The 25,557-nt window shown below is 38.9% G+C and overlaps 1 protein-coding gene across 1 annotated transcript in view; it reads right to left on the reverse strand.

The window, feature by feature from the left end:
• Nucleotides 1-25,557, reverse strand: part of LOC135197815 (WD repeat-containing protein 48-like) — a 235,719-nt gene that overhangs the window by 77,901 nt on the left and 132,261 nt on the right. The window contains exons 9-10 of the mRNA XM_064224949.1: nucleotides 13,663-13,860; nucleotides 5,653-5,760 (exon numbers count right to left, since the gene is read on the reverse strand). Coding sequence (XP_064081019.1) covers nucleotides 5,653-5,760; nucleotides 13,663-13,860 — 306 coding nt within the window. The remainder of the gene's footprint in view (nucleotides 1-5,652; nucleotides 5,761-13,662; nucleotides 13,861-25,557) is intronic.

The following is a 25,557-nucleotide window of genomic DNA, read 5'->3' on the forward strand; positions in this document are numbered from 1 at the left end:
AACTACTTAGCTCGTCCACTAGTACATTCAACTTGCCCAGAATGAATCATGTCCCAATAACTATTTGGTTTTCTTTGCCCACAAGAGACAGTCCTTCATTGTTTCATAGAGGGAGGAGTGAGTGCCCCCCACACCCCTGATTCTTTATGTAAGCCAGAGGCCAAGAGTGGTGTTGTCCGAGTGGCCTGCTACTCTCTTGTCGCAGGTCACTTTTGCAGATGTAGTATAGCCTTCAATTCCTTCACACTGATACGAAGCTTTCTCTCTTCTAGAAACTAAATCCCAGAAACTTCCATGTCTCCCAAACAGAGAATCGCTTGAGATGAAGGCAGTTGGGACTTCTTTATGTTGACGATTAATCTCAGTTCCTGGGCAAGGAATGAAGGAGACAATCATCTACATGTAGAGACATTGATTGCCACAAGGTGGAGCTACTTTGTGAGAGGGGCAAGAACATGGGTGAAAACTTGAGGAGCTGTAAAGAGGCCAGAGCTAAAAAAGGTTTGGTTCTTTGGAGTGTTTGGCTGACTGAGCCAGTAGATCTTGTGTTGACTTCTTTTGAAGATCTGGTGCTATTTCTTGGCTGTGGCTTCAGGGAACAGATGAAAATGATCCAGTGGCAAAAAAAGAAGCACAGATTGCAGGGAAGTATTCACACCTTTGGTAGTGAAAGAACACCCAAGTTCCCTCTTTAATCCCCCCATTGAAAATAAAGAAGCCAATTCCAGGGAGTTATTCCTAATGGCTTTATCTGCACAGGAGAGGACCCCTAGCCAGTCTGCAGACAAGTCCTCTGTGAGATCGCCAGTCTTTAATTTTCTTTGTAAGCACGCCAACAGTCCTGTCTAAAAAAACTAACTGAATACTTTAAACATATCGGCAAACTAGTGAAAGGTGAGGGAGCAGGAGCCTAGTTGAATGCCTCTTCATCCAAAGAAAACCCCAAAGGAGACAAGTCTGAAGGGTTATGTACTACTGCAGGAGTCCTCTGAAGAAGACCCATGATTTAGTTTAGTCGGCACTGAAAGGATTATGCTGCATGGGATCGAGAGTGGACGTATAGACAATTGAAAAGGTAGCCCTGGGTGTTCGGGAGCTGCTGGGCACTCAGGAGCCACTGGGCACTTAAAAGACAAATTGGACAGGCGTTTGGCGACAAATACAGGCGCTCTTCTACTCGGCGTTTAGGAGAAAATTGATATGGGGTGTCCCAGAAACTACAGGTTGGCTGAGGACTACCCTCAGGCTCCTTGCAATGCTTGCAGGGAGGCAGAGAAGAGCAGTTACTCTTTAAAGGAATTGATCCATCGTAAAAGTGCCCTCGGAGCCTCTTATCCAAGCTGGAATCTGAAGAAATAGAAGAAAACTCCTGCACTTCCTTTCGGACGCTTTCCAGCGGCTGTCTTCCAAGGCCTGGGACCGCTCAACAGGCTCAGCTGAGGGGGTGCCTACCCATGGGTAAACCCCACCAACACCACCCTTGGACTTCCAGTATGCCTTCTATCTGGTGCAAAGGAGTCCAACAGTAACCTTCATCTAGGAGCATCAGCAGACGAGTAGATATCTTATCCACTAACACTGCAACTTGCACTAGACTTTGAGCACATAATTTGTCCATAAGAACTTTCACAGGGGCACCTAACTTCTCCATAGTGTTAACTATGAGCCCAACCTTCTGATTGACAAGGGCTTAGGGGCTGACAATGACTTTAGCATTAGAAGCATGGGGGCCGCATAAAGGAGTAGTTGGAAAAGTTAAGAGGGCTGGTTGTTAAAGGGGAAAAGTAGTAGAGGTAGAAGGCAGAACACGTAAACTGGCTACACCCAATTTAGGAGTACAATCCAGGCTAGCTAAGTTCCTAGCTTCGGCACTTGTATTTCCCTTCCTTTTTCTGTCATGTTCTAGCTTGTCTAAGTAAGCTTTTAAAGTCTTCCACTTCCACTAATACCAGTCTCTGTATAAAACAAAAGTTAAGTTAATTAAACAAGTCTACCCGCTACAATTGCTAAAGATTGAGTGGGAATCATATGAGGCTTTTGTCAACCTAGTCTTGCAGCCTTTCCTGCAAAAACGAATACTAGAATCACCATCATCAGACATCAGCAGGAAAAAATCTTAATCCGCAAATATCAAGTCTAAAAAACCTAAGCTATCTGATAATAGCACGAAGGCTACCAAAAATAATGAATATGTCACCAAATGGAGACAAGAACAACCATCCGGTGACCAAATTCAAATCAAAGCTGCTTACAACAACCGAAGTTCATTCGTTGACTGGCAGAAACGAATTGAGATCTTCAGCTGTGATATACCTATCTTTTCCTGAAAGTGAGTGGTTGCCTTGTCTCCTACACTAAAACAATAGAAGAGCTACTGAGAACTTCAAATTTAAGCTGCCGTACAAATTAGAAACAGTTATGTAACTGCTTGGTAAGTTACTTATATAAAAACTAAATTTCAAAATAAAACCTGACAATATATTACTCATTTACGCACAAAAATATTTTGCTATGAAAGAAACTATCATTACAAGACTGATTAATAAATAACTGAGTGCTTAAATGATATTCAATATTCCTTTCCCAATTTCCAGATCCTGTCTTATAAGGGACTAACCAAAGCCATTGAAGCATCTACCTTTATTATTAGAGAGAATATGTTATCATCCTACACAAAGTCAGACTCCCTTCCGTTGATTTCCAAGGCCAGCAGCCAACATACTACAGAAACCAACTAAGTCTTCTCAGAACTTTGCTGCCAACTTTGTTATGACCAGCCAGTTGCTATGGAAACACTGTAGTCGTATGCCATTTTGACCAGGTTACAAATAGCATCAAAGTCCTGGCAAGGATTTGTAGGGCCATTGCCAGATTTAATGTTAATTTTCAGAACTAAAAAAAATCTTGCCTTCCCACATTCAAAACTGGATGAATGGGGACCCAAAAGTATGCATTCTCTGGTCCAAAAATACACTGAGATTCCCTTCCAGATGGAATGCCTCACTGATTCTAACATTTCCATCCAGAAAGGAATCTACTGAAAAACCTGTTCGACAGGGTGAGGTCAAGTGGGTGTATCCTCCCGAAGCTTCCAGTGCCAAAAACATGGTTCTGTAGAACCCAAGCAACCCATCCATCACCACCTAACTGTCCTGCTTCCTGATTAAACTCAGCTCATTGTTCAAGGGCAATCTGATAGGGGGCACTAGTCTCAAGAAAGGGTAGGCACTATCCCACTTATAACGAGTCTACTACTATTTCTGGGTCTTGTCTTCTGACAGTAACTTTCTAAATCAGTGGTGAAGACAAGACGACACTAGTGGGATACAGAGGGTAAATGGTTCATTAATTCATTTGTGCTTTCCTCCTTACAAAGCTAAAATGGAAGGCTGGGGTACTGTGATGACTGTGATGAGGCTGACTCTCTTAGTGTGCCACTTGAGGCGAGGGAAGTTAAAAGATGATCCTCCTGGCAAACAACAGAGGTAAGTCTGGAGGACATGGCCTCAATGGCTAACAGAGTAGTCCAATCATGGTAAACATCTCCACTAATTCTCTAATTGAGGATTCTTGGAACAATTCTGAAATGGGAAGACTGAAAATCATCAAGTTCTTCAAAGTGGAGAAAAGGAGTGGAGAAAGTTCCCAGTTGGAGTAGATGAGTCCCTATTTCTACTAAAAAAGATGGCCCGAAAGTACACAATCACATGAATGTGCTAGACTTTCTCCAGAGTGGATTTAGTCCGATATCAGCTGCAAATGGTTTACTAGTAGGAGTGGCAGAATGTTGGAATGGCAGCAATAGGGGTAGTGAGTCATACAGAGAAGCAAAATTGAGCTCTTGTAATTGAACAAAAGCCCACTCTAACACTGGAGGTTGTAGAACTAAAGCAGCAATATGTTGAAAAACTGACAGTGGTACGGGCATTAACAAGCGGTTAAAGCCAACCACTAGCAAATGTGGGTGAGCCCAGCCAGAGTTACTGTGGCAGTAATAATACTTGGAGCAGTCAAGCTACTGGGTAAAAGAGAAAGCAGACTTGCAGTGGGCTGGGCTAGTAACAGAAAGTTCAGGAGTCGTGTGCACTAACAGGGAGGGCAGCTACTAGGGAGCATCACTAGATGGCTGGTAATCCCAGACCTTAACCAACAAATCAGTCAAACAGACTACTTGAAAGAATATGAGGTTTGAGTAGCAGCAGCAGAATGCTTGTCCTTACAAGCACAGGGCATCATCTTCCATTGGTTATAGCACCACTACTGGCCAGCAGACCAGTAAGAAGCAATACATCACAAGTTTGGTCAGAAGAGCATGATGCACAAAGCAGGCAAAAGCCTGAATACAGCATACATGTAAATACCTGACATGCTCTACCTAGTAAACCTTGACAAATCCTCTTAGGCATGGTTAAGGTTAAATGCCAATTATGCAATAAATAGTTCAATAAATATTTCAAAGTAACAAGCCACATAAAATAAAAGCTGTAACATAAAACAAAACACTAAAAACAGAACACATTATTTATACTTATGCTGAGAGTAATCAACATAAGATGCCTGCTGCAGGCAGCACAGAGATGTTATACAAATCTAGCAACAAAATAAATTACTATCTGAAACTAACACATATTACACAAAAAACCACTGAGTCAAAATAATCAACGCACTGGGCCAGCAAGTCAACTACCTATATGTAAATGCTTATTAATTACTAAAAAAATATTTAGGCATGAATCACAAAAGTAAAAATATAGTCATGATACAGAGTGACATTGACAATGAAATATACTTAAGGGGATTAAACAACTGAAGAAAATTTGAGACAAATCTCTTGCTGAAGTACACAGCAAGAGAAGTGACACAATAAGGCTAATGGCCACACATCACACACAGGCATGCATATTCAGTTACTGTTACTCAACTACTGCTTTCATTACTCACACTTCTAAATTGGTGCATATAGGCTAAATATGATTGACAGGTCTGAGAGAAACCATGTTTCTTATCTATTTTTATTGCTTTACAGTCTCAAGTTCAAACACTAGGTAAACTGCAAGGTTATGCAATAGTTTCATTTAAAGCCTAGCTTTGGCTAAGCACAAGATTACTCCTTTAACTACCTTTCAAAAACTTTTCTAGACCTAACAGTGCATTACATTAAAATTAAATACAAAACTTTATACAAAAGTTAATACCATTTCAGTTTTAAAAGTAATTGCATTATTTTGTCATTCTAGATAGCACAACAAGTCAATCAGTATTACAACAGTGATATAAAAAATTCAAATAACATACCTGTTACAAAAAAAATGTATCACTTATCAAAATGTGTATGTAGGATTGCACTAGACAAAGAATGAAATATCATAGCCTGATAGAGGCCTTTCTATCTAATTTTGTCTGCTTCTCATCTTAGTCAAACTTCACTAAAGACGACAAATATTCTATGTATAAGAATACTTAGCCATGTATTCTTAAATTAAAATGTATCAATCTGCATTATCACCATTATAAAAAATAGCCAGCCAAACGTACACCACGGTATTAATAAACCTATATTTAAAAAAGCCATTAAAGCTACTAAATTGAGTGGAAATTTATTCACTCTCCAATTTTATATCATAAAGCAGTTAAAAATAAAAGCACACTTACCCCAGTTTTCAGATCAACTGTAAACCAACTAGGAACATATATAGACTTATTTCTCTTTTCTTTTTCACTTTCAAAGTCAATTTTTCCTAGTTCTTCAACTCTTACTGCCTGTAAAAGATAATAATTTTAGAAATTTAATTATAAATTCACTATACTACACAAATCTAGCTTTTCATACAATGTACCATAGACCATTCCAAAACATGAGAATCATGAAAAAAATACCAAACCATTTCCCATCAGTTATCTATGATAAATTAGCCCAAACCCTAAATCTCCCAAGAGATAAGTCTAAGATTGCACTACAGTATGTGGTCACTACAAGACAGATTTCTAGACCATTCCAAATAATTATTAACTAAACACTACAACAGACCAGCCTTATGAGTCAGGAATTGAAATTTAATTATTTCAATAAACTATTTACCAATAAATAATCAATTACGATTCACAAATGCTGCAGTACTGTGAGAATCAGGAATGGAAAAAGAGAAAAAAAAAACAGAAAAAAACAAAAGACCTACAGAATATACTGAAAAGGCTACGAGACATGCCAGGTGGTGCCTATAATCATAAGAGAACTATGCACAATACCAAAATCCTGGAAGAGAAACTTCAGAAACAACACATACAAAAAGAAGTGGTTCACTCCTATGGAAGGAGGACATGGAATGCAACGCTGTATGTTAAGTCTAGATAGTGTTACAAATCTCACACATAATACCATACAACAGGGCACTGACAGAACTTTGGGTACATTTGGTTTTTTGTAACTAAAAACCAAATGTACCCAAAGTCCATGCACACGTCTGAATAATTGGTGCGACAAATAAGTCACAATGTACCCAAAAACAACCATTGTTACTATGCTTGCTTGTCATAATACTCTCTCATAGTTATTGTTCTCATAACAAAACGACTAAAAAATCAGTGAAAAATGGAGCACATGCTTAGTTTTATATGGAATAGTAATATATAAAATGTTACAAAGCTCATTACCAGCTAATTTTCTAAATCTTTGCATGAAAAAAAATTCTTCACCAAGAGTATTTCACAAAACATTTTTAATGTTTAATCATGTGCAGAACATCAATCACTTCTCTTGTTTATTTACACCAACATTTTGGGAATCCTTTCCATCAACAAGGCTAAATAAAGAAAACATGATAATAAAATCAAGGAAATGTATACTAATCTAAAAATTTGATTGCATAGCTAATATATTGATAGTGGGTATTTAGCTGAATGCTTAAAGCAAATTTTTTTATTGTACAATTTCCTTATTTCATTTTCATATTTTTATGCTCCTTGATAATGGAAATGGATTCATGAAACACTTGACATACATAAACAAAAGAAATGACATCCTTCTTGCTGTCCTGTTCATTAAAAAACCTGAGCTTGCCATAAACAAAAATCTTACAAGGTTGTTCTGATGTTTGCTTTAGCAATTAATTTCACACACAGAAATAACTAGTTAAACAGTTTTATTTATTCTTTGTTCCATTTTAGTATAAATATAAATGAGAAGCTTGACAGTTTTCTGTTTACAGCAATAAATCCCTGCGGCTATGTATTTAGTTACCTTAAGTCAACAATTTTTAATTTATAAAAATATATTTCTGTGTAACTTTTGTGAATCCCTTGAAATGTAAAAAACATATTCTAGAAAATACATATAAAACAACAACCTTGAAAAGGCATGATCCTTCAACATATTAAAATGATATTTTCATGATAATATCAAGTTTCATATATGTACTTACTAAGTAATTACATAGATTAAGTATTCTACCTCTCGCAGCAATTTTTTTTCATTTAGCGGTAGCACTTTCTCCTCCAATAGTTTAGTAATTACATACTTGGTAAGTACATATATGAAACCTAATTTTATCATGAAAATATAATTTGTATATATCCTAGTAACTTACCAAGTAATTACATAGCTGAATCCCACAATGAATGGAGGTGGGACACATGAACCTAGTCTATTCCAGGACACATGGACATAATCTATTGCAAAATATTAAAGCATGATAATGACTTTGAAATAGAACAATCTCCCAGCATTAAATGCAATTCTTGTTGTTTCCCTACCTAGGTAAGAGAGTTGCTGCAGTTAAGTACTGGCTCTGGTTGGTGATAAACTGCAGTGGCATGGCAGTATAACCCTGGGTTACCTCTACTTAAGAAGAATCTTTGCAGTGAGGGATAATGTCCGATGGCTAGGGAAGTTTACAAAAGGTACCCTTGGCGTGGGCGCAGTACCAAGATAATAATACCAGACAATGCTGTCACCTAATCTGAACACAATTGATAAAAACCATACCCTATCCACTAAGACTGGAGGATAGTCCAGAAACTAGAAAACCCTACATCAAGGCAAAAACATCATAGGAGAAAAAGTTTCCTATGATTCTTCACCTAATACCATGCCAGGGTACTGCAATCATTACACACCATTTCTAAGCCTTTTAAATAATGGACTGTTATATCTGATGCCAAAGAAGTGGACATCGCTCTGTCATGCTCTCTAATTTTAAAATTTGGTAAGAATTCCTCCTGGACCTGGGAATGTGCTTTAATTAACCCCTTCTTTACCGGGTGGGTGAGCAGAATGTAAACATTACGTTCGCTGCCGAACTGAATCTCTCGGTAGTGACTCCAGTTTGGAGGGGTGCCGATCGTAAAAATATTTGCCAAAAATACACTAATCAAGACAGGCTAATGAAATTATCAGGTATTATTAGCACTATAATAACGCATATTCTCTGTTAGTTTTATCATCCTACAGGGAAAATAAATGATTTTATGAAAAAAAATGTGAAACTCAGTGTCCCTTGTACAAGGGACACTGGTGGTCGGTGAGAAAACTACGGTCTTGAATAGAAATTCGGTCTTACAGAATGTTGGTATATCGCACCTGGAACATGCACATAAAGTATTATCAAAATAGAACGGTAAATAAGCACGTAATAACAAAAAAAAAAAAAACTAGCAAAAACTAAAGCGAAAGCCCCGCCAATAAATATGGAAATTGCAAATTTTATAGTATATCTTTCAAAAATTGGTCAATGTCATTTTCTACGTTTTCTAAGATTAGTTTCATCACAGAAAACAACTTTAGGGGCATCAGGGGTATCTAGACTAATTTTTCAAGTTTCTTGTCCTCAGAAAAAATCGCTTTTTCTCTTTTTCTCTGGTTTGGTTTTTTATATATAAAGTTACTATAAGGCTTTATTTCTACCTTCATTTATCTGGTGTTCATATCTTTTATTTGTAAAATGTAATAAGTGAATAAATAAATAAATACAGTAAATGATGATACAACTGGTTTTTTACTTGGGTAGAAGTTATTACATGTTTACGCTTGTCTGGTTTTGTGATTTTTTGTTGAGACGCAGTTCATCTGTCACCTACACACTACTGTAAGCAGTAATAATATTTTTTTGGGGTTCATCATACGTCTGGCATCGTGTCATACTGTTTATTTTGCTCCAAACTCTTCAAACCGAAATTACAGAATGATTGGAAGTCCCTATCTGAAAAGAGGAGTTTTGGTGGTACTATGCGTACCACCTTTATGCACCCGGTGCGGTGTAGTAGACTTGAATGGTGGTACCCACCTACCTCCAAACAAACTTTCGGTAATGAAGAGGTTAAGTCCCTTAGAAAGAAGGACAAGGCTTTCTTTGACAGAGGGAGAGACGGGTTCTTTATCGAACACCAGGGGTTATTAGAAGTATCCCTAATCTTTTCTGCCCTACACAGGTAATGTTTCAGTGCCCTAACTGGACACAGGACCCTCTCTTCTTCTTCTTGTCCTAGGACATCTGATAAGTTCTTAACCATAACAGAACAAGGCCAAGGCTTGGACATGACTTCCACTCTATGCCAGAAAGCCTAGTGAAAAAACAAACTGTCCCCCCTTTGAGAGAAGGGCACTTTCTTGTCAACGGCTTGAAGTTCTTTACTCGTTTTGCTGTGGCTAACGCAAAAGGAAGAGAAACTTAAGAGTCAAATTCCTAGGGGAAGAATTCCTGAAGGGCTCAAAAGAAGGGCCCCTCAGCCATTTAAGGACCTCATCCAGATTCCGGGATACCGAAGAATTGTCCTTTTTACATTTAATCATACCGTACGATTTCAACAGTCCTTGACATCAAGGTTTGAAGAGATCTAACCCTTTATGCTTAAAGATGGAGCTAAGCATCATTCTATAGCCTTTAATATTCAAATAAAATAAGACAAGTTCTTTCTATTCCTCAGGAAATAGAGAAAGTCTGCAATCTCAGTTATAGTGGTCGTAGAAGATGAGATACTGCAACTGACGCACTACTGTTGAAAGACTGACCACTTAGCATGATAGACAAGGCTAGAAAATCTTCTTCTGCACTGAGCAATACCTTCTGCAGCTCCTCTTCAAAACCCCTTTGCTCTGACCAGCTTACAGACTGTCTTAAACCTCTCGTGATCTGATGACACGTAGCGCATCAAAAAATTTTTTCTGTAAGTGGACAGATGACGTGCTGGGCAAGTCATATGCAGTTATTTTCGGGAAAAATTCATGAAAAAAAAGCGTCAATCATAGAAAATGTAGTTGACGCCATTGGGTTGATAGATGATGAATCTCGAAGAAAATGCAAACCCAACGCCGCTAGCTTACTAGCGACGATACAAAACGTCGACATAAATAGGTTGGAAAATCTGAAAATTGCACTCCATAAAAAATTAGCATTTTGGAATCAATTACAGCTCATTAGCAAACACATTTATAGCAAAATTATTGCTTCCACATGAAAGATCAAACATTTCTACACAATTTAGGTATAAAACACACTCCCCAAACCTAATTATTATATTTTTCATGATTATTTCAAAAAAATATAAAAATTTTTCTTCAAAATTTCACGTTCATCGTAAAGATGTTCTGATTGCTTTAAGAAATAATTCACTCATTTGCTGACATAATAACACTTACCAGAAGTGTATATCAGATATAGTTCGGACATCCCAAATTTTACCAAAAAAATTTTTCCAGAGCATGTTCTTTTTGGCCCAGGGGGAAAAGTAAGTTTACCTTACACCCTTATATTTTTGGCCTGTGTGCAAGAGGGTTAATCCTCTCAGTGTCAGAGCAGAAAACCCTTGGTGGTGCCTTCTGAAGTGGGGTTGCCTGAAAAAAGACGGTGCTTGAGGAAGTAATCTTGAGAAGTCCTCCAATAGACAAAGAAGGACTGGAAACCACTCTCTCAGAGGCCAAAAGGGGGCTATGAGGGTCATGGTCATATTGCTGGTCACCTCACTGGTCATGTAGAAGGGAGGATAAGCGTATAGGTCTAGGTTTGACCAATCTTGCAGCATGGCGTCCGTGGCTGATGCAAGGGGGTCTGGGGCTGGAGAGCAATACAGAGGAAGACGAGAAGATGATGGTCCTTGGGGGTGGCGAAAAAGTCTATCATCAGTTGGCTCCATAAGTTTCAAAGGTCTAGGCAAACTAGAGGGTCCAGGGTCCACTCTGTGGGAAGGACCTGGTTTTGACAACTCAGCTCATCCACTATCACATTTAGTCTTCCTTGGAAGACCTGAGTGACCAGTCACTTGATTTCCATTTGCCCATATCAGTAAGTCTCTTGCTGCTTGGCATACAGAGAAGGAGTGGGCTCTGCCTTCCTTTCGTATGTAGGTTAAGGCTGTGGTGTTGTTCAAATGAACCACTACTGTCTTGTTGTGGACTAGGGAGGCAAAACTCAGAAATCCTAGATGCACTGCCTTCAGTTCTCTTACGGTGATGTGTAAGTCTTGTTGATCTGGAGGCCACATCTCGGAAACTTCTTGATTTTCTATCAAGGCTCCCCAGCCTATGTCCAATGCATCAGAATAGAAGTTCAAGTCTGGGTTCAGCAGATGAAGGGACTTCCTTTCTGACAGCCAATATTGCAGGTTTGATTTTATTTCTGGGGAGATCAGGATGACATGACGGTCCAGCTGCATTTTCCTGTTCCAGTTCGCCTTAAGGTAAAATTGCAGGCCTCTCATATGTAACCTGCCCAATCTAACAAAGGTTTCTATGGAGACCAGAGTCCCCATAGGCTCATCCATTGTTGAGCCATGCAAGAAAAAAAGAGCTAAGTTTTGGACAGTTTGATGGCAGTTGGAAATCCTTGTGATGGAAAAGCCTGAAAAACTTCAGATATCAGTATCATCCCCAGATAGATTTCTTGTGAAGGGGGTCAACTGGGACTTCTGAAGTTTTAAAAGAAGGCCCAGCTCCTGGGTCAGAAGAATAGTCTTGTGTGCGTGTCCTCCATGAACTTGTCCTTTGGCGGAGATCAAAGAAGACAGTCATCTAGGTAGAGACTCACGTAGATCCCTACTAAATGGAGCCATTTCGAGATGAGCGAGAACGCGAGAGGACACCTGTAGAGCAGTTGAAAGGCAGAAGCAAAGGGTCTGAAACTGGTAAAATTTTCATTGAAAGTCAAACCTCAGGTATTTTATGGTCGCTGGATGAATTGGGATGTGAAAATATGCATCCTGCATATCTAGTGTTACCATCCAGTCACCTGGTGAATGGAAACAAGGGCCAAATGGCTTGTCTCCATCTTGAATTTTGTCTTCCAAGACAAATAATTGAGAGTGCTCACATCAAGGACTGTTCTCCAGCCCTCCGATGTTTTGGGAACCATGAAGATGATTGTAAAATCACTCTTGTGCTGTTGTCTTAAACTTCCTCTTCCAGCAAGGCCCAATATTTCTTGGAGCCTTCAAGACTGGCAATGGTATGGGGATAGGAAAAAAAGGAAGCCAGGCACAGGAGTAGAAGAATGTTCCAGAGGAGGTCCAGCATTAGGAGAGAAAGTAGGAATAGGAGAAGGAAGAATAATAAGGCTTATTTTTTAAGCTAGGCCTAGGTGTAGCCTCTAAGCTAAGAGAGCATTTCTCGGTTTAAAAGCTGCATTCCTCTTTCTATCTTTTTCTAACCTGTCTAAATGAGAGTTAAAAACTTCCATCGGTTACTATCCCACATAGCACTATGCCGCTGCAACAGTGAACACTAGAACTGCCAGAATCTGACATAGTGATGAGAAAATCTGGTCAAAATTCTAACAAAAGACTAACTACACTCTGTGCTAAGCCAAACAGTTTACTTCACCGAAAAGTATGAAATAACTGAAAATTCCAATAAAAAATGCTACAAATTTTGACACTACGATGACAAAACTGAATTGTTGAAAGGTTGCTGTGTTGTTCCAGCATTCCCAGTAGAGGGCGGGGGCTGTCACCTAGGTAAAACAATTAAATGCTACTGCAAAATAAAAAAAGTAGCCACACAAGGTAGAATACTTTAGCTATGTAATTACAAGCAGTCCCCAGTTATCTGTGTTTTGGTTTTACAGCACACATCTAGTGACGACGATAACTGGATTTTCGGTACCGATATGCAATGATCCCCAGTTATCAGTGCCGATAACCGAGGATCAGAGCTATCATCACCGCTTTTCAGTTATCTGCAATCAGCAATTTTCAGTTACTGTCACGCCATTGGGAATGGAAACCCCTCCAATAACTAAGAATTGCCTGTACATACTTAGTAAATTACTTATATGAAATACAATTTTTCATTACAAAAACATCTCTACAACAATTAAATGCTTTAAAGTACACATCTTAATTTGCCTTCAAAATTGCACACATAAACAAAGGCTTGCAATAATTCTATGACAACCAGTGCCACACTAGAATCTTATGTGATGGGGAAATGCTTTTTAACTAGATTAAATATTTATTTAACATTGCATAAACTTAAGCAGCTTCATCAGCTGTTTACTTCATAAATGACACTATACATACTTATGAAAATAACTCTATTGAAAATACTGTGAGATGTCAACTGATCAATCAATAAGTTGTCATACTGTGATAATACATATTTTCATTTTAAATTTGGCATAAAGGTGAAAAAAAATACAAAACTCGATGTACTTAATAAACAAGAAAAATATATTTTACCTTAAGGATGTCCCATATTACTACATTTTCCTCAGTGTCTCTAGTTAGAAGATGGCGCTTGTCATTGAGCACAGCATACTGCTTGATGGACGGACCGCCACGAATGCTCCAGTCAGGTTGTGTCATTACAGGACGTAGTTCTGGTTCATCTTCATTATCATAATAATCTTCAACATGTGATAACCTATTGTTCAACGGCTGAGGATGTCAATAAAGATTGAATTGTGTAAATATTCACAACTTTGTTTCAACATTAAAAGTTTTTTTTAGATTTAACAACAAAGTAAAATCTATTATAACAAATGGTTTTATAAGCAGAGATACCAATTAAAAATTAAAAACCATACTTTTTTTTTTTTTTTTTACTATACAGTGCAGTTCAACCTCTTAAATCCAGAAACCTTGGGACCAGGTCACTGCCGGATCACAGAAAATCCCGGAATATAGAATACATCCCAAAAAGCTGAAGCCTCTAGCTGAACATAGCCTTGCAAGGTAATTCTACACAAAAATAGCCTAGTTTCCGAATAAGCCTACTACTTGCTACGTTATGCATAACATTGCTTTTTATCATATTTATTACTCATATATTTTAACTTAATCTTTTTATAACTATACCATATAATTTTCTTTAAAATATTGTACTTTATTTAACACACTTAGCCTACCTTCCCAAGTTACCCTAATCGTAAGTCAACTACAGTACTAAACTTCTCATAATCTGCACATTGTTTTCCGCGACTTTCATATCCTAAATTTCGTATCTTCATAATTAATTGCTATTAGTTTCTTTGTCATTTCTATCGATTGTAGATGATAGTGAGATGAAAAAAATAATGAATGAATTTCAGTGATAACAGTGCATTTGAATGTACCCGTCAAAATGTAAAGAAAGCACACCACCATCTGTTGAGGAAAATGAACACTAAACTATTCACTAATGAAATAAAAATTTTCTAGCATACATAGAGATTTATGCTTGCACTTCTTACCTCTAGCATCATATGATCTCATGGGTGACATACCAAATATGTAAATACACTGTCACATAAAAGAAATGATCAAAACTGTATCATCTGTCTCTCAAGCACACAACAGTAAGAAATTTGTGCATGACAAACATCTCATTGTTTTGATGAAAAGTTTTTGGTTTGGTAGAGCTTTCTCAAGTGAAATATTTAAAAAATATTATTTATTCCTTTATGGTTAATATAAAAAACATATTTGACTTCACATATTTTTGTTACTAATAACTATTTTCATAAAACAAAGGATATACAGTGGACCCCCCGTATTCGCGTTCTCCAGATTCGCGGACTCACACATTCGCGGATTTCTCTTGGGAACGTTTCCCTGCATTATTCGCGGAAAATTCGCGCATTCGCGGTATTTTTCTATGATAAATATCCACAAATTCCTGGTTTTTTTGATGAATTTCATCATAAAATGCACTTTTTGTGATAAAACTATTAAAAAACCCATGTAAGAACATTTTTAGTGGGTTTTTCTTGAGTTTTATCTAATAAAATAGGCTGTTTTTAGCATTTTTATAGGGTTCCAAACATTCGCGGATTCTAACTATTCACGGGGGGGTCTGGTATGCATCCCCCGTGAATACGGGGGGGACCACTGTATGGCATAATTTTTGCTGTCTTGATGTTGTAAACAATACATGGGGCGGCACATAGAACTAATGGCAGCTCGTTTAAAATTAAGCCAAACCACAGGAGTTCCCAGACTATAGAATGCTGGTTTTAAGAGGTTTAACAGTACTAAAAAAAAGGGTTAGTGCAATTTCTTCTTTAAGTTATGGTTTTCAAAATATTTTAAGAATGTTCTTTCCGTCTCCTAAACGATATTGTCACTACTTATACCACCTTCAATTTTCCCCTTACAGATTAGACATCTGATAAGTTCCACCCATTCCCTTTTATCTTGTGCACTTCTGCTTAAATTTCCAACTTTTTTGGTCCTTATCTATGGGGGATGCATACCAGACGCCCCCGTGAATAGTTAAAACCCGCTAATGTTTGGAACCCTTATAAAAACACTAAAAACTGCCTATTTTGTTAATTAAAACTCAAGAAAACCCCACTAGAAAGTTTTAATACTTGGTTTTTTAAGTTTTATCACAAAAAGTGCATTTTATGATGAAATTGAAAAAAAAAAAAAAAAAAAAACAGGTATTGTGGATATTTCTCATAGAAAATACCATGAATGTGCGAATTTTCCGCAAGTAGTGCGGGGAAACGTTCCAAAGAGAAATCCGCGAATGTGTGGGTCCGCGAATCCGGAGAACGCGAATACGGGGGGTCTTACTATCTATCTATCTATATCTATCATATATATATATATATATATATATATAGATATATATATATATATATATATATATACAGGCGGCCCTCGGTTAGCGGCAGGGGTTCCGTTCCTGGCCGCCGACAGCAAGCGATTTTCGACGCTGAGCGATTTTAAAGCTTAAAGCTTAAGGCCACCGCACACCTTCGAAACTCTAGACCAGTCAAAGGCGCCGTAATCCCATAACGGCGCAATAAGTAAAATTATATTTATGCGGTATAGTACTATAGAATTTACTGTACAGTACTTTTGGGTGTCTAGAGTATGTAAAGATATAATAAAGTTTATACAGTGTACAGGTAGCTGTAGTGTTCAGGTTACGATTACGATAGTCCGATTTTATGAGAGATCAAATTACAATGGCCTAACTTTATCCATCTTCTAGTTACATAAGTTCAATAACAGCAAAAGAGAATGATGAAAGTATGGTTTTAACGTTATACTCGTTGCGTGAACGTGTACAGCCATGAACAACCGAACGAGAAACTACTTTTTTTTTTCTAAGTACAACCGAACTGGATAACATCCGTTTGGCTTGTATTTCAATCATCATACAACAGTACAACATTACCGTAGTTGTTATAAATGGCGTTATGTATAGAATAGAACTGAGATATCTTAATGTAATAACTTTATTCACTATAGATCAGAGATCAAATTAGATTAAAGATCAATCGGGAAATATACTGTTAAATTTAAACCTAGTTATAACTGAAGCAGAGAAAACTGTTCAAGCTGCTAATGACTATTATCGTACATCGGCAACAAGGATAAAACTGCAGTAAACGTATGCCATCAAACACAACCGTAGATAAAATTGGGATAAAATCATTTTAATCAAAACTACTGTGCTTTAAAGAACACATTTTACTGTTGGTTTCAAGCCGATATAAGATAAATAACGTAAAGTTCGTATTACGATGATATAAAGGATTATTGCGAACGGAATCACGTAATTTATTACGCAATCAACATGCCGCCAATGTAATATGTTAATGAAAAAAAAAAAAATAGTTCACATTCACAACGAGACATATTCAATAAATATTTCCACCTAAAAACACGCTGTTAAGGAAAAATAACTTTGTCTCATATAAGTCAAGTATCTAGATATTCGTTTATGCTAACTAGAAGCAAGAGCATTCGCTCAGAATTGCGTTATGGTGAAACAAACTCGTATTCATCAGCTGATTTCAAACCACAACATTGGCCACTCCGCGGAATACTGGCTTAAATTTGCCATAGTATTTTAAAATACAATAATATGAGAATACATACAATATTCTTGGATAGTGAAATAATGTATAACTTTTTAAAGGATTTATGGAAGAGATGCATAATTAATAAAATAACACAATGCATTTTTCGGAACTGGCGGACAAGAACGAACATGAAAAAACATCCCCTGACAACGTGGAGCGTAGTTACAAAGGCTGCCTTAATTTGTATCTTATTTCTGTACAAAAATGAAAATACCTTTACGTAATATATTTTCATACACATTTTAAACATAAAAGCATAAACATTTAAAAAATTGACACATCGATCGCTAAATTTGCACTCTTTTTAACTCTATATTTTCGGAAGAGCGGCAGACGGCGGCATACAAGAACAAACTTGAAAAAAACATCGTAGTCGATAACTTGAAGGGCAGTTTCAAAAGCTGCCTTTTTATCATATTTCTGTACAGAAATTAAAATGCCTTTCACGTAATACATTTTCATACACATTTTAAACATAAAAGCATTAACATTTATAAAATCGACACATCGATCGCTAATTTGCACTTTTTTTAAGTCAATATTTTCGGAAGAGCGGTAGGCGGCGGCTCACAAGAAAGAACATGAAAAAACATCGTATTTGATAACGTGAAGGGCAGTTTCAAAAGCTGCCTTTGTATCATATTTCTGTACAGAAATTAAAATGCCTTTCACATAATACATTTTCATACACATTTTAAACAAAAGCATGAACATTTATAAATCGACACATCCATAGCTAAATTTGCACTTATGTAACTCGATATTTTCGGCATAGAACTGCGTCAGAGGCATATATTTTACCCTAATACCTACGTAATAACTCTCCATAAAATTTGTTAATATAATTTGCATAACCTTTATGGTCTGAACGGCATTTCTACAAATGTATGAACTCGTTAGACAACGGCGCTAGCGGCGCTGTTAACTGAAAATTGTGCCGTAAAGATACCTTTAAAATGCCTTATTTTTTTAATGAATATTTTTGACGACCGCCGTAAAACCGATTCGCCGTTGAGTGATTGCGCTGTTAACCGCGGGCCACCTGTATATATGTGTATATATATATATATATATATATATATATATATATATAGATATATATATATATATATATATATATATATATATATATATATATATATATTATATATATATATGTGTGTGTATGTATGTATGTATGTATGTACAGATGGCCCGCGGTTAACGGCGCAATCGCTTAGCGGCGAATTGGTTATACAGCTGTCGTAAAAAATATTCATTAAAAAAATATGGTAATTTTACGGCACAATTTTCAGTTATCAGTGCCGCTAGCGCCGTTGTCTAAAGAGTTCAAACATTTGTAGAAATGCCGTTCAGACCATAAAGGTTATGCAAATTATATTAACAAATTTTATGGAGAGTTATTACGTAGGTATTAGGGTAAAATATATGCCTCTGACGCTGTTCTATGCCGAAAGTATAGAGTTACATAAGTGCAAATTTAGCTATGGATGTGTCGATTTATAAATGTTCATGCTTTTATGTTTAAAATGTGTATGAAAATGTATTATGTATAGGGTATTTTTATTTCTGCACAGAAATATGATACGCTTTCGAAACTGTCCTTCACACGTTATCAAATACAATGTTTTTTCATGTTCTTTCTTGTGCGCGCCGCCTGCCGCTCTTCCGAAATATCAAGTTTTAAAAAGGTGGAAATAAGCGATCAATGTGTCTATTTTAAAAATGTTCATGCTTTTATGTTTAAAATTTGTATGAAAATGTATTACGTATAGAGTGTTTTTTATTTCTGTGCAGAAATATGATAAAAAGACAGCTTTTGAAACTGCCCTTTACGTTATCAAATACGATTTTTTTTCATGTTCGTTCTTGTAAGCCATCGTCTGCCGCTCTTCCGAAAATATTGAGTTAAAAAACAGTGCAAATTTAGCGATCGATGTGTCGATTTTTTAAATGTTTATGCTTTTATGTTTAAAATGTGTATGAAAATATATTACGTATAGGGTATTTTTTATTTTTGTACATAAATATGATACAAATTAAGGCAGCCTTTGTAACTTCGCTCCATGTTGTCAGGAGATGTTTATTCCTGTTCGTTCTTGTCTGCCACTGTTACAAAAGATGCATGGTGTTATTTTACTAATTATGCATCTTTTCCATCAATCATATGAAAAGTCATACATTACTTCACTGTATCCAATAATATTGTATGTATTCTCATATTACTGTATTATAAAATACTACGGAAAATCTAAGCCAGTACAGTGGTACCTCGAGATACGAAATTAATCCGTTCCGAGGCGGCCTTCGTATCATGAGTTTTTCGTATCTTGAACTGCATTTTACATGTAAAATGCCTAATCCGTTCCAAGCCCTACACAAACACCCCAGTAAATTATATTTCCAGGCCTAAAACACATGTTCTAGGGCTACGACGCCAATCCGACGGAAGAAATATGACTCCAAAAAAGCAAAATACTGTACATACTTCAGTAATATTCAACTGCATGTAATGTTCAACCCCATTTTCACTGCATATATTAGAAATTTAGCATATGTCCCTTAGCAATAAGCCTAGCCTATGTTAGCGGTTGCTACTGTAGCCTAGTCTATGATTCTGACATCTAAACCTAAGAAGCTAAAAGCTTAGAATATGCCAATTAAATGTATAAATAATCAGTATGTACTCATTTAAAATGATATTGTTATGATACAATAAAGTTTGTTCATACTTACCTGGCAGATATATATATAGCTGTATTTTCTGAAGTCCGACAGAAATTCAAAAACTTCCGGCACACACAGTGGTCGGCCAGGTGGTTAGTACCCATTCCCGCCGCTGGGAGGCGGGTATCAGGAACCATTCCCATTTTCTATTCATAATTTTTATTTCCACTGTCCCCTGAGGGGAGGTGGGTGGGTACTTAATTATATATATCTGCCAGGTAAGTATGAACAAACTTTATTGTATCATAACAATATCATTTTGTTCATGAAACTTACCTGTCAGATATATATATAGCTGAATCCCACCGTTGGAGGTGGGAAGGGACAGAATAGAAGGATTTTGGGAAACAAATGCATGCAGATGATTTACATCTTGGTTCCACCTGTTAGCATTGCTGGCTTCGTGGTTATTGCCACGTAAGTCTGCTTGTGCTACTAGAGTTGCCAGCGAGGTAGAGACCTATATAGCTGGTGCACTCCAGATGATCTGTCAACAGGGGCGAGACCACGGCGTGACTAGACCATATTGACCATACCATGAGGGCTAAGAAGTAAAATAAATATATATATAAAAATATATATCACCACCTGACCAACCTAGCCAAAGTTAAGGTGTGTTAACTAAGGCTTAAGAGTTAAGAAGTCACCGTTGTCGGCGACTCAACTACTAAATTAAGAGCTCTTCCTAACCATTTTCTACAGGATAGGATGAGTGGTACTACTTGCCCCCAAGATTGTGTCTGCAGACACGTATGGCCCTAGCGAGCAGCAGATCTCATATGCCATCTTCACATCTCGCAGGGAGTGTGAATTGAACACAGAGTTGCTTCGCTAAAACATGGTACTCAGGATGTTGCTGAGTGCCATGCTCTGTTGAAATGCTTCCGAGGCCGCGCCCTCACCTCGTGAGCATTCAAATCAAAAGATTTCAAATCTTTGTGCCAACACAATGAAGGAGCTTTTTTGAAAGAACTCCTTAACAATAAAGCCAGGGTGTTCTTCGATATGGGCAAGTCTGGTCTTTTCGGAACACTGCAGATTGTCCGTACGACTTCGACTTTCTTGAGTTTTATGTAGATAAAACTTGAGAGACCTGACAGGGCACAGGACTCTCTCTGGCTCCTGCCCAATAACTTGTGCCATCCTTGATTCCAAGCTCCTGGCCCAAGAACAAGACGGGTTTCCATTCTTAGGCCACAACGGAAGGCTTAGAGAACACACCGCCTTGTGTTCTCTAATGCCAAAACTTCTGACGATGGCTGAAAACCTCACTAACCCTCTTTGTCGTATCTAGGGTGGTTAGAAAAAGGCCTTCCTGATCACGTGCAAGAAGTTAACAGGTAGGAGATGTTCGAATGCTTTGACATCAAGAACTTCAGACTATGTCTAAGTTCCATATTGAAAGCTTCGATCTGGACATGCACAGTCAGTCAGTCTGTACTAAAGTCAGGTGACCGACCAGTTGACCAGTCAGACGAATCAAGGACAGCAAGGCTGTACCCTGAAGACCATAAGGCACTATTCTTCGCTGAAGGATGAGTGTCTGGACTGCCTGGGCGATTCAAGCTAAGCAAACCTTGGGGTATGAACGCAACCCAACGTCGTTAGCGAATCAACTCCTGAGCCACCTCCTGACTCGAGCTTCTGGTGCCAGGAGAAAGGAGCGAGGAGCAAAAAGGCGATTCAGTCCCGAAGGACGAATGCCTGACAGTCCAACCTGGTCTCATGTTAAACGATCATCGGGGGTGTGTAAACGCAACCGACTTCGTCAACAAGAAACTGAGGGCTACTATGTGTCTCCTGATCTCGCACGAGTGTCTGACTCCGAGAAAACAGGTGAGACAAAAAGTAGATGGTGAGCGAGTTTCGAGATTCCACAGAACTCAAAGATCGTGAAGGGCTTTGTTGTTTGACAGAAGCAAATCTCTGAGCCCAAAGGCCGTCAACAACATATTTGCGTATTCTTTAATAGTTGTGACTGCCAGCTTATCCCATTCTTCAAACGGAAAGGGAAGACGACAATCTTATGCTGTCAACATCTCGATAGTCTGAACGTAGTCAGACTCAGAGCGGAGAGAGGTTATAGGTACCTTTCGTGTTAAAGTAGACCGACTCTCTCGGAAAAGGTCCTTGGAAGGACGTGACCTCTGTGAATCTAGGATCTTGAAGGCCAACATGGGGCGATTAGCATCATTGTCGCTCCCTGTGATGGTATAAATCATCTTATTACATTTCCTAAGTGTTTGAAAAAGGGGAAAAGAGACTAAACATCCATCCCTGTTCAATATCATAGCGAAGAGATGTATGAAAGGACGTCCCTAAAGTCTCCATAACTCTCAACATACTTCTAAAGAAAGATTCCACTTGAAAGTCAGTAGTTGCTGCCGTCGATCGAGACGATTCGTACGGACTTTTGCAATCCTGTAACGAACCTCTAGAGGATCGTTACATTCTACGCCTGTTGTTATAATAGGCTCTTTCTCGTAAACCCGAACAGGGACCGAGAGAAGATACTTCCTAAGATATGAGAGAGCTGTGGAAGATCAGAGTTGATATGGACCACTGGTTCCAAAAACTCGTTTCCAGGACTGGAGGGACGACAGAATTGCTTCCACTTCTTTCAGATTATGATCCAGGACATCTGAAACCCTCTCCAGAGATGTTCAGAATCATTCCTAGATCTTTAATAAAATTTCAGTTTCCCGGTAGGTAAAAACTGTAGAGGTCTGAATTGCAGTCTATTCAGGGAAACAAACTTCTTTAGGAAGGAAATGGTCCCCAGCAAGCTCATCCATTCCCTCACACAGTATGTTTACTTCCCTAAAAAGGCTGCGCTTTGCCTAAGCAGGAGAGCATATAATAGTGAAATGTTGCGGTAGACTCGTAGTCTATACCGTGCGGTAACGAGCACCGAAAGGAGTAAGAGATATCTCTGAGAACATAGTAAGGCAAAAACGAATGCAATGTTTATTCATTCATGTAAGAAATCCCCTCAATCTTAGGCTAAAGTCCGTGATTGTAGGGCAGAGATACAGTTAGTCAGTCAATCCCGCAGGAGAGAGAGAGACGTAACTGCCAGCACAGAGATACGGTTAGTCAGTCAATCCCGCAGGAGAGAGAGACGTAACCTACAGCGCATGACAGCGAACGAGCTGGTACTGCCTCGTTTGGACTGGCGGAGAGGACAGTGACAGCAGCAGCTTACGATCGTCGTCTCTTAACTTTATGCCTGGGTTGCCAGCTACCCTATTCTACGAAGAAATAGGTCCGTAATTTTTAGCATAAAGAGACTCTCAAGCTGGTATATTTAAACGAAACAGAAAACGCTAAATATATAGATGCGTTTGTGTCGTCATAACACTACCATACAACGGTAAAAGATAAATCGGAAACTCCTGGAAGGCTGCAGGGAGTAACGATTAAATGTCCTTAAAATAATAGACAATAGACCTCTCGGTTGCCATCCGAAGAGGTAACTACAGCAAGCGTATATGACTTGAACCAACCAGTAGTAAAATAATGCAAGGCAAAATATGATATTATATTGCAATAAAGTTTTTTCATACTTACCTGGCAGACATATATACTATAGCTGAATTCGGAAATACAGCTACATACATATCTGACAGGCAAGTTTCATAAACAAAACTCAAGGGAATTGAAGCGGACAGCTCAAGCTTCTTATGTTATTGGACATAAGCGTTCATTGACGTAGTCTACAAGTCTATTTCTTGTACGAGTCTGCGAATGATGAATGAGAGCTCTTCCGAATCTTGTCAATAAGAGCTTATCCGCTTACGCAATATAAAGTTAATGAGAAGTTTGTCAATGAGAACTAACCCATTTACGGGACAAAGAGATATTTTGTCAATGAGGGGATACCCACTTACTTGACAAAACGATAGTATATTGTCAATGGGGGAAATTCACTGAATTGACAAAACGTAATCCAGGAAGTCGAGCATTTTATTTTCGATTCCCGTCTCAAACGAGGAAGGGGCAAGAATCCTGTTAAGAGACGGCTTACGACAGGTAGAACGACGATGTTCAATTCGGCAGCGTAGTCCCGACTAGGAACTAACAAAATCTATCATCTGAAAAGCCCTTTCAGATGGGCTAAAAAGCTTGCAAAATTATCCTGGGAAGAGGAAGAAACTCTCCAACCAGCTTCCTCTCCCGTATCAAAATTTATTGGCAGTATGGCAAAGGAAGTCCTGTCTTGCGCTTTCCTGAAGAGCGTCCTTTTGATGAGTGCCTTTGCAAGAATCCTACTGAACGTTGCCGAGAGTCCTGACGTGCAGGACGTCGAGCTTTTACATAACCCATAGCTGCCTTACCGCAAAGTCTTGACTGCGGTAGAGCAAAAGAGATCTTTCCTTGAGCTTTCCAATACTCCATCCAATCCTGGACTTTACGAAAAGCAATATTACTGACAGAGACCTCTATAATTCACGAAACCCGTGGTCTTGCTGGGTTTCGAAAACGAAGTTGCCTTTTCACTTTAAGCTTCCTCCGAAGCACTGCTTACTTCACATTCTTCGCAGGTGATGTAGAAGGGATCACCGAAGTTAGGTAAAAAATCTTTAGGCCCAAATCAGCTTGAAGACTTCAACAGAAACGTTCAGCCAGGCGACACACCTGGCGTGCGCGCTCGGCGTCCACTGGCTAGCAGCGAGCACGCTCGGCGTCCACTGGCGAGCAGCGAGCACTCTCGGCGTCCACTGGCGCGCGCCGCTCGCGCTCGGTATCCACTGGCGTGCGCTCGGCCTCGGCGTCTACTGGTGCGCGCTTGGCGTGCACCCGCGCGCGCCTGGCGTCCATCCGAACGTCCCGTCTAAGCCGAGCGTCAAAAAAAAAAAAAAAAAAAAAAAAACGTGCAGAAAAGCGTCACGCTCCTGACAGGCGTCAATGCAAGCGAAACTGCCTTCAGGGAAGAGCATTAGACATCTCGGAGAGAAAACCGACTGCACGAAGCAGTCTCAGGTGAAGGGTTGATCGTGTGAGAATACGCGGGGCGAGGGAACGCCTTCTTATTCTCACAGCAACAAAGCTAGGACGTCCGCGCTCAAAAGCGTCCTGCTAATATGACTTGCTTTCCCTTTTCTCGGTGGAAAGACGTACACGAGTTCAGGCGACGTTCGCCTTCTTACTTCTCACTGCAACGCATGACGAGAGAGAGAGAGAGGACGTGAAACGTCCTCTTCTATAAAGCTTCTATTTAGAGGGCGCGAGTCCTTCCGAAAGCTCCAAACCCTGCGCAGGGAGGACGCTTCGGAGGACGAGAAGCAATCCTTCAGGATTCGTGCACGCACTTTGGCAGCCTGGGAGTAACTTCAGGTCTGCCGAAGGCACGTCAGATCGGTGGGAGTTCCTCGTAACCCTCCTTCGGCTTTCGACATGCTCTCTCCCTGTTCCTGGGAGTCAAGCAGAGGTCCCGGCCTAGAGGCGAAATAAGGCCGATCTGACGCACCCTCCACTACAAAAGGGGCACTGTCACTGCACTTAGCCACTTCACTTTTGCTCTCCAAAGCCAGCACTTTCGATTCTA

The sequence above is a fragment of the Macrobrachium nipponense genome, chromosome 21 (assembly GCF_015104395.2).
Source record: "Macrobrachium nipponense isolate FS-2020 chromosome 21, ASM1510439v2, whole genome shotgun sequence".
Lineage (NCBI taxonomy): Eukaryota > Metazoa > Arthropoda > Malacostraca > Decapoda > Palaemonidae > Macrobrachium > Macrobrachium nipponense.